This window comes from Sebastes umbrosus, chromosome 6 (assembly GCF_015220745.1).
Source record: "Sebastes umbrosus isolate fSebUmb1 chromosome 6, fSebUmb1.pri, whole genome shotgun sequence".
NCBI lineage: Eukaryota > Metazoa > Chordata > Actinopteri > Perciformes > Sebastidae > Sebastes > Sebastes umbrosus.
Genome location: NC_051274.1, coordinates 22628386 through 22638835, shown reverse-complemented (window position 1 = coordinate 22638835; position 10450 = coordinate 22628386). Strand labels below are relative to the sequence as shown.

Sequence of the window (10450 nt, the reverse complement as noted above, 5' to 3'; positions counted from 1 at the left end):
ACGAAACCATGACTGAGCTCTTGTTATTCTGCGTTTGCTTTTGTCCACTTCATCGGTCCGAGCACTCCTTAGATTCTTCCCACATGTAGTACATGTCAAAGTGAGAGATGGACCTGCTTTAGTCTTGAACTGATGCTGACTGGTGTGTGTATATGTTTGAGTGTGTGTGTGTTGCTGTGTAAATGGAGGGGGGGCAGGTTCTGCGCACTACAGATTTGGGAGGTGAGAGCCTTTTTTTATGGCCACTTCATGCTGAGAGAAGGACTTTTTATGGCTGCAGGATATTGTTTCCTTAAAGTATGACTTTTATTACTGGAGAGAAGCATCAAGAGAGCAGAGAGTGGGGGCGATTATACCAGTCTTTGCTGTGCGAGCATCTGAGGGGATCATCTGTCCAGAGTTCATAGCCAAGGAAGGGACTCGCTAAACCACGTGGGGACGCCGTGTCCCTGTTACCTGGGAGACAGACTACACAAACATAAACACAGGCGCATAAACACATGCATGTGTTTATGCAAAAAAAACATGTATGAATATTGGCACTGACGCACAATCAAAAACATGCATGATGCTGCTGCGCACACATGAACTGTCAGAAAGAACTGGTGACCTGAGTGATTTGCACTTCCATTGTCGTTACACTGCAGATTTAGCAAAACTCTCATGTCAACACCTGATTGAATTTATGATAGCAGCATTCCTAGATGATCCAAACTCCATGTTCAGCCGAGATTTAATGCCAATTAGCTCTTGTTTGTGTGGACTTCAGTAAATATCCCTCAACTCCTGAGGAATGGCAGTGCCAGTGGCTGTATCTACTGTTCTGTCTGTTTGGTATTTAGTGAGGGAATAAAAGGGAGACGGCGACCCATCTGGAATGATAAGGGACTGGATTTCTGTTTTGCATTTCTTCATTCCTTTATCATTTCACCCTGGAGCTGCTGCGAAAGGGAATTTCCTGTCACTGTTTCTCCCATGTGTGAGACAGAGGTTGTTGGACAGCCTGGGATTGGTTTCTCTCCCTCTCTCTGCGCTCTTTTTCTCTCTTTTCCCCATTCTCCCCCCTCATCGCTGCAGACATAGACACATGCATAGCAACACATTGACTGCCCCCCCCTCCCCAGTAATGACAACCAGACTAGGCTGAAATTAAAGAGAGGGTTGCAGAGAGAGGAAGTTAGGAGATAAAAGTTACCCACTTTGATTGACAGGATGATTATATGTATAAAGTAAGGCGATTTAGTGTGTTTAGTTGGATATAAAGATAGAGAGATAGATCCTCGCTGTACGTACAGCAGGGATGCAGAAGCAAAGGACAAATGGGATACGGAGGGGGTGAATAAAGTGTACTCTGTATAAATACATGCCTCAAAACATCTGCTTCTCAACTCCCCTTTCATTTTTGATGTGGGACAGGCAGAGAAGGAGAGCGGGAGAGAAAACACAAGGAGCCAGCTACCCAGAACATCAAAGCCCCTGCCCTCAACGCGCAGGCCCTCATTAGTTCAGCTAGCAGAACCAACGAGACTTGTGATTGTGTTTGCTGGGGTGCACGCTGGCAGACACTTCAGAGGGAAAGGCTCCTTTAAGTCATAGCTCCCCACCCCACCTCTCCTGCCACCACCCGAGCCCGCTGTAACCCCCCTGTAACCCTCTCCAAACTCCCCGCGCACACAAACTCGGCAGGCTCCCCCACCATCCACTCCACCCCGTAATCTGGTCTGCAGCTGCAAACATCTGCTCCCCTCTTTATTCCTCTGCCTTCGCCACTGAGTTGATAAACACATCTATCACTGGACCACTGAGTGACACACAACAGAGAGGAAGAGGGGGACACATGTTTTGATTCACCTGTGGTTTTATTCTTTTACGGTTACTGGGTTAAACCCACACCTCGGAGGGAGGCTTCTTCCTAATTCCTACACATTGCCACCTGTAAAACCACATAAATCTATCACCTTTTGAAATACATTATACAAAATCAGTACTCAAGGTCAGTAACCTCCTATAATATTGATTCAGTCAATGTTTCGTTGCTTTCTGTCACCTCATTATCCGTGACGCTGCTGCCAGGAAGTATCACTTGGCATCCTATTACAGTCAGCCATTTACTTATTCATTAAGATGATTCCTGTTTTAATTATTTAAGCATGTTTGCCTGCAGACACTCAGTTACATTTCATATTGGTGTAGTTGGTCTCCCTGCTGTAACAACAAACAAATAGCATTTACATGTAATGTCTATTTGTCAGAAAAGGATATTGTTTGTGACTAAAAACTGGACACTATTTGATTTAAAAATAAATAAATACATTTTAAAAAAGCAGGTTAAGTCTCAAAGCATGCTGTTGTTACATACTTATTCTTGTTTTCCGCAACTGGTACATTCAGGCCACTTGCACCACTAGTGGAGACGGTCTCTACGAGGGCCTGGACTGGCTGGCCAATCAGCTGAAGAACAAAAAGTGAAGGGGTCCGGTCAGTAGCGTGAGGAAGAGCCTGGGTGCCAGCTCCAGGTAGTGGTTATAGTGGATCCATTGTGTTTACATGGAGAGGCAGGGCTGAAAAGCTCCCAGGGGGTGACTCTCAATGGCTTCCTCCCCCTTAAAAATACTTGTTTCATTTCTTTATTTTGATTAATTTAATCTGCGGTGAGCGTTTTTAAATATTTACAAACCAGTGGTGTTGAAGTTGATCTAAATGACTTACATTCTACATGCTGAATACATAAATATTGGGATGTAATAGTATAATGTTACTGTAAAGGCATATATATTTCCACTACTTTGCAGTCTCTTTGACCTCCATCACCTTTTAATCTGATCAGTAAACGTCGAGACTCATCATGACGGAGCAACAGTCCGATACTTTAAACTTAATGTAAATGATAAAGAATGTTATAATAGTATAGTGGGGCTACTACTACTATCATATCACATTGTTTAAAAACAGTATACAGGCTCAGATAAATGTAAAGTTGTCATTTTCTGGCCATACTTATGTTTTACCACCAAATTATGTGTTTTAGAGCTCAATTTGTGCAAAGAGTTTTTTTTATATTTTATGCAGATGTGTTTATTTTGTTTTTGACATACTGGATAGTCTTAAACCATTTATATAATTGTCATTTATTTATTTATTTGTACGTTTGTTTATTGGTTTTGGACACTATTTGATTTAAAAATAAATAAATCAATTAAAAAAAAAAAACAGGTTAAGTCTCAAAGCATGCTGTTGTTACATACTTATCCTTATTTTTATAAAGAGATAATTAATACTTTTAATTTGGATTTTATTTATTTGACATACTGGATAGTCTTAAACCATTTATATAATTGTCATTTATTTATTCATACGTTTGTTTATTAGTTTTGGACACTATTTGATTAAAAAATAAATAAATACATTTTAGGTTAAGTCTCAAAGCATGCTGTTGTTACATACTTATTCTTGTTTTTATAAAGAGATAATTAATAGTTGCCCTCCAGCAGTGCTCCAGGCTTTTAACAAGGGATGGCAAACGTGAGAGGTGCTCCTTGACAGCCCAAACTATCGCGAGAGTTCACAGCATCACCACCGTTGCTCATCGCGATACTATCATCCAGTCCTCTCTCTCTCTGCCTGCATCCAGCTGGTAGCCTGCCTGCCTGCCTGCCTGCCTGCCTGCCTTTGACGGGTAAGTGTTGAATGAGATGCTGGAAAAAATGCTCAGAGATATATACAAGTAATAAAAGGTGACTGCAGTGTTATGTGTGGCTGTTTTTAACGCCTTGTTGTGACACCTCTCGGGTTAAATGAACCGCCGTTAATCGACGACATCAGGCCGGACTGACTGCTGCCTCTTGTCGTGACTGTATTGAGGAGAGATTACAGCTCACAATTTAGACCCGAAATCTCCACACTGAAGACATTAGCTAATATTGTCGGCGTTGCTATCGAATAATATATCTTTTTACGCCTCAAATACGTAATTTGGCTCATTTAAATTCATCACCTGCCCTGCTTTGGACTGCAGCATCAGCATCTTCTTCTCGCGTTATGACAGATGTGCATGGATGCTGCAGCTGTAACAGGCTCTGCTAGCAGCGTGCTAGCTTTTTCATTTGATATATATAAGATAAGATATTCATTTTATTAGTTCTGCAGTGGGGAAATGTGCAGTGTACAGCAGCAAAGGGGATAGTGCAAAAAACAAGATGCATCAGCTAACACAGTAAAATAAAAGAGCTAAACAAAGTGTAACAAAATATGAACCATTTAAATAGAAGGAAGTATAAAAATAGGAGCAGTATATACAGTATTGACAATAAACAGACTGTTAACAAAATTGCACAAGTGGAAAATGATATTGTACAGTGAGAATGTATATATGAATGGTAGCAATTCAGTCATATAGTTACAAGATTAAAAATAAAGGCTTTCCAGAGCAAAATGAGGATGCCCCCAAAAGCCTCATAGTAAGCTGTGAAGGCATTTTCTTGGTGCTAATTTTGGTATATCCTTAAATAAATGCCCCTCAAAGTAGGATATGTTATAGCACAAGTTGACTGTTAAAGGGGCCATACCAAGACAGGAAATTCACAGCCTCAATTCAATTCAAACTTTATTTTTTTATGGTTAATGGGTTAAACCCACACCTCGGAGGGAGTTTTCTTCCTAATTCTTACATATTGCCACCTGTAAAAAACACATAAATCTATCACCTTTTGAAATACATGATACAAAATCAGTACTCAAGGTCAGTAACCTGCTATAATATTGATTCAGTTAATGTTTTGTTGCTTTCTGTGACCTCATTTCAATTCAAACTTTATTTCAGACACACAGGAGGGTCCATAGCAAAAAAAGAAAAGAAAAGAAAAAGAAACAAAAAAACATACAAGATAAGACCACAGCTGTTCATCATTCAATTCATATGTATAGGCTATCTCGCCAGTGTTTTCTGAGCCTGGATGAGTACCGAGTGCAGCTCCTGCTCGGGCTGGTTAAAGCCTCTATGATGCTGTTCTCTGACTCATTCAAACGACATATAAAATGATACATCAAATGTCTTAAAAGTGCCTCACATGTAGGAATACCAGAGGACACAAACAGTTGACTGGCACTATGCCATCTGGGAACCCAAAGCAACAACCTCATTGCATCATTGTAAGCCACTATGAGCCTTCGCAAACTACTTTTCTTGTAGCTAAACCAAAGATGAGCTGTGTACAAAGGCGTGCAGAAAGCTCTAACATTTTACATTTACCTCTCACCTTAAAGCTGTGTGCACCATACATTCTCACAACCTGAGGTAATGTATCATTTAATATAATACAAATTGATTGTTACACTGGCCATTTATTCAATTGCCAGCATAAAAGGTGGTTACTCTGCACCCACATGAAAGCTGATCCACATAACAGAGATGCAGTATGGCGGCCGGTTTCCCCATGTGAGCTGTCAAAGTGTAAAGCAGCAGCCTGTAAGTCAGGTCAGCCGCCTGCCGAGGTGTGAAGTATGCTTTTACTGGCTTTCCTCTGAGGTGGCTTCGAGCCCTAACGAGGTGGTAATGTTGAGAGTTGCTTTTGAAGAGCTACTGTGTCTCACCGCGTGATTTTTTTTTTGTGTGGCTTATTTGATTTTCTATATGTGGTTTGTTTTGGCTGCTATGTCGCTGCTATATAAAGTGGTTTTCTGTGTAACAGTTCTGTTGCAGTTGAGGTGAGAGCCACCAGTCATCATGGGGAACATCTTTGGCAACCTGTTGAAGAGCCTGATAGGCAAGAAGGAGATGAGGATTCTCATGGTGGGGCTGGACGCAGCTGGGAAAACCACCATCCTCTACAAGCTGAAGCTCGGGGAGATCGTCACCACCATCCCCACAATCGGTGCGTGAGGAAAAGAACTCATTACTGATAGCGTTAGGTAAAACACCTGTCGCTTGTGTAACTGATTTTGATCCGTTTTTATCATTAAGGTTTCAACGTAGAGACGGTGGAGTACAAGAACATCAGCTTCACCGTGTGGGACGTGGGTGGCCAGGACAAGATCCGTCCCCTGTGGAGGCACTACTTCCAGAACACCCAGGGTGAGCCAGACAGACCAGCAGCCCCTTTTTTAGATGATGCACTAGTTAGCCATGTTTGACTGAACAAGGCCGCTCATTCCTGTGGCAGATCCTGCAGCAAACACTGCATCTGAGGGCATATCTGACTAATGTTTTAGATGAGGTCATTTTCAAACAGCCTCCTCAGCCTCTGTTTCAAATGATTATCGTCTTAGTCATGTTGAAAGCCCGGGCAAAGATGGGCTTCGAAGCTTTGATGAGAAATATTCATAAGGTATTCGAAGCTTCAAAACTTGGCAGGCTGACATGTTCTTCTGTCTGTCTGTCTCCATCTCCCCCATTTCAGTGTCTTAGACAGTGCCCCTGCCGCACTACTGTACACACATGTACCTCTACACACAACAAACAGCGATATCTGTCTGATAATTACAATAATAATTGATGTTGAATATGAATAATGTTGTGGGATTATTCCTTATTTCATGGGCTATTTGGGGATTTATACATTATTATTACATACTTTTATCAAAAACAAAAAAATGAAGCATTCAAATACTAATTTGGAGGTCGATTACCATGGCAACGGTTGAAGCTTCGAAGCATTCGGGTCAGCCCTAGTCAGCATATTGTTTAAAGGCAGGGTGGGCGATCTTGAGAAACCAGCAAGAGTACACTACATTTGATTTATTGATTGCTGTCGGGATGTAATGAGAATTTCAACAAATATGACAGAAAATGTTTGTAAAATCTGTACCAACCCTGCCTTTAACAGCGGGATGATGGGAGCTGATGGTTTTGTTTTGTTTAACCCTTAAAAAAGACACTTCTCAAACCTCTCCCTGCAGGTTTGATCTTTGTGGTAGACAGCAATGACCGTGAGCGGGTGAACGAAGCTCGGGAGGAACTGATGAGGATGCTGGCTGAGGATGAGCTGCGGGATGCGGTTCTCCTCGTCTTTGCCAACAAACAGGTATAGGCGTCCTTGTGTCTCCTTCTTTTGTATTCCATTCTTTCTGCACCGACTGAGGCCTCCTGATTGACACACATGATGTGATTTTGTTCAGGATCTGCCCAATGCCATGAATGCCGCAGAAATCACAGACAAGCTGGGCCTGCACTCCCTACGCCACCGCAACTGGTACATTCAGGCCACTTGCGCCACTAGTGGAGACGGTCTCTACGAGGGCCTGGACTGGCTGGCCAATCAGCTGAAGAACAAAAAGTGAAGGGGTCCGGTCAGTAGCGTGGGGAAGAGCCTGGGTGCCAGCTCCAGGTAGTGGTTATAGTGGATCCATTGTGTTTACATGGAGAGGCAGTGCTGAAAAGCTCCCAGGGGGTGACTCTCAATGGCTTCCTCCCTCTTAAAAATACTTGTTTCATTTCTTTATTTTGATTAATTTAATTTTTTTGGATCTGCGGTGAGCGTTTTTAAATATTTACAAACCAATGGTGTTGAAGTTGATCTAAATGACTTACATTCTACACGCTGAATACATAAATATTGGGATGTAATAGTATAATGTTACTGTAAAGGCATATGTATTTCCCCTACTTTGCAGTCTCTTTGACCTCCATCACCTTTTAATTTGATCAGAAAACGTAATGATATATAGACTCATCATGGCAGAGCAACCGTCCGATACTTTAAACTTAATGTAAATGATAAAGAATGTTATAATAGTATAGTGGGGCTACTACTACTATCATATCACATTGTTTAAAAACAGTATACAGGCTCAGATAAATGTAAAGTTGTCATTTTTCTGTCCATACTTATGTTTTACCACCAAATGATGTGTATTAGAGCTCAATTTGTGCAAAAAAACTTGAGTTATTTTAGATTTTATGCAGATGTGTTTATTTTAATTTTATTTATTTGACATACTGGATAGTCTTAAACCATTTATATATAATTGTCATTTATTTATTTATTTATTTGTACGTTTGTTTATTGGTTTTATTTTCTAAATGCATCATGGTTTCTCTCCCTTTATTGCAATGTGCATTTACTGTTGAGGCAGCTGGTATCAATGTATATTACCTGCTTCCCAATCTGCATGGAGATATCCCAGTACTGGCTCGTGGGCTGTGAACTACTGCAGGCCGCTGCTGTAAATAAAGATTTGTTCTTAGTCGACTTAACCCCAGTAAGGGTTAAAACAATTTGTCTGGCGTCAGCGAGGTGTGATAGCTGAACTGATACAGATGACAAAACAGGCACACTGTACCAGCTCTGTGGCTTAGGGAAGAAAAAAAAAAAACGCTGCTATTTATTGGCCTGTGGAGAGTGATGCAGCAGAGCATGTGATTGGCAATATCAGAGAGCTTACATGGTTTTCGAATGTTTCTTTTTTGAAGTGTGCTGCACTATATCCGTCAAAAGAACTCACATTGCTTGTCATCCTGATTTATTCATCCCTAATTGGCGTGACATTACATGTGTTTCTTGTGTTTTATGTTGCACAAAATAACTAGATGCATTATTGTTGTACCAAATGTCAGTTATTTTCTTGTATTTTTGAATAGAGTATTTATTTATTTTGGACCAAAAGGCAGGTGTTGATTTTTAGTGTTGTTTTTCTTAATTTGCTTACTAGATCATTTGTCTTCTTGAGTGTTCACACAAATCCCATAATTTGAAAAAAACAAAATAGGAGAGAGGATGATAGTAATACTGCATCATAAGGCATGTTAATACTGTACAAGATCTGTAATAAAAGTGAATTATAATAGCCTGTTTCCTCAGACTATATTTGTTAGTCTAAATTACTGCTGCTGGTTGGAACAATGCTGTACTGATACATGTTATGGATTTAGTGTAAAGTTTACTGAACAACCTTCTAATATGCAAAAGCATGCTTTTCTATGTCGGCGCAACTGTATATATGTTAATGTAACAAACCATGGTATTCGCGGTCAAATTGAAAAGTGTTGTTGATACACCTGTAGATAGGTTCAGGGTCAGTGTGGTGGCAAATGTGTATAACTGACAGCAGCTTGTGTGTGTGACGTGCCCTCTATTACGTTCAGTTTGGTGTGAACATTGTTTTCGTGGCCTTATATTGCCAGTGTTTTATTTCTCTTTGATAACAGGTTTGTATGTAGGAAATGTCCAACATTCAAGTATCTCACCTATGATCTGTAACACTGATGCACTCACAGTACTGTTGTGGCTAAACGTCCTTTCATTCAATGACTATTTGGCAGATTTTAACTTGAAAAATGTAGAAAAGACTTGCAGAACATTCCAACAGATGAAGTTTATTCAAAAAGTGAAAAGGGATTTATTTAATTTAGTGGAATATTATCAAGAGGAGGAAATAAAAACAACACAAACTGGTGCAAAAGTGTTGAATGATTTAATGATTCCTGGCACTACGTCGATCAATCAATAAAAAAGACCAAAACACAAGCTTGCTTTGCCTTATTCATTTTTTCCCTTGTTATAATACACACTTGATTTAGTTCCTCAGCAGAGATCTTATAAAATGGTGATTATTTATCTGTTTTTTTTTACCCACTTTTGAGCAAACAATTTAATGATCCCCTCCACATAGGTTTTAATATAAAAAGAAAACGCTCTCTTTAAGGAATAATTTATGTCTCATATGGTTTTTCCACAAAATGTTCCATTCCTCCCTCATTGAAAAAAAAGCTGAACTATTGTTTTTAAATTAATTATTTCATTAACTTGGTCCACATCAGTGGTGACTTTAGACTCTTTGAAGATATGCTCAAGCACACCTAAATTTAATCTCAGCACCCCTAGAAAATCATTTTCAAACCCTGTCATTATGAGGCTGTAGCGGGGTCAGTCTTAAAGCTAGAGTGAAGATCTTATGAAACTAGAAAAGCTTTGGTATCAGCCATACTAGCTTGTCAGGAAGGAGGCTAAATAACGCTCCAAAGTTAGGCTAAATTCTGGCTAGGGAAAACTGGCATGGCCATTTCCACAGGGGTTCCTTGACCTCTGACCTCAAGATATGTGAATGGAAATGGGTTCTATGGGTCTCCCCTTTACAGACATGCCCACTTTATGATAATCACATGCAGTTTTTGGCAAAAAAAACAAAAAAACATGCAGTTTTTCTGCATGCAGTATAAATGTGTTATTTTTGCCTATTCTAAAAATGGTGTATTTGCATAATTATGCATACTGGGGTCCCTAAACAGTCTTGGAATTGCATGAATCAGGTATCACTGTAAAGCTGAGACTCTTGTGGATCCAATTCGTAAGAAAATTTAAGAAATTAAGTGTTTTTGACGCTCAAAATTTCCTGTGGGATAACCCCCAGACCCCCCCCCCCCCCCCCCCCCCCCGCTTAATATCTGTCCCCCCCCCAAATGTTGAAACAAACTTACGCCCTTGATTGTACACGTCACAATCTTATTAGTGGTTGA

General features: G+C 40.2%; 1 protein-coding gene across 1 annotated transcript; it reads left to right on the top strand.

Annotated features, from left to right (window-relative positions):
- Positions 1–3568: 3568 nt before the first annotated feature.
- Positions 3569–9461, top strand: arf3a (ADP-ribosylation factor 3a). The gene is made up of 5 exons (XM_037772483.1): positions 3569–3676; positions 5688–5870; positions 5960–6070; positions 6895–7019; positions 7114–9461. Exons 2-5 carry the CDS (start codon positions 5723–5725, stop codon positions 7273–7275), a joined length of 546 nt encoding a protein of 181 aa, XP_037628411.1. The 5' UTR covers positions 3569–3676; positions 5688–5722; the 3' UTR covers positions 7276–9461.
- Positions 9462–10450: the final 989 nt, after the last annotated feature.

Coding starts and splice junctions, on each gene's coding strand:
- arf3a (XM_037772483.1), top strand. CDS start 5,723: ATGGGGAACATCTTTGGCAACCTGTTGAAGAGCCTGATAGGCAAGAAG. Junction 5,871..5,959: donor CACCACCATCCCCACAATCG/GTGCGTGAGGAA, acceptor TTTATCATTAAG/GTTTCAACGTAGAGACGGTG. Junction 6,071..6,894: donor CTACTTCCAGAACACCCAGG/GTGAGCCAGACA, acceptor CTCTCCCTGCAG/GTTTGATCTTTGTGGTAGAC.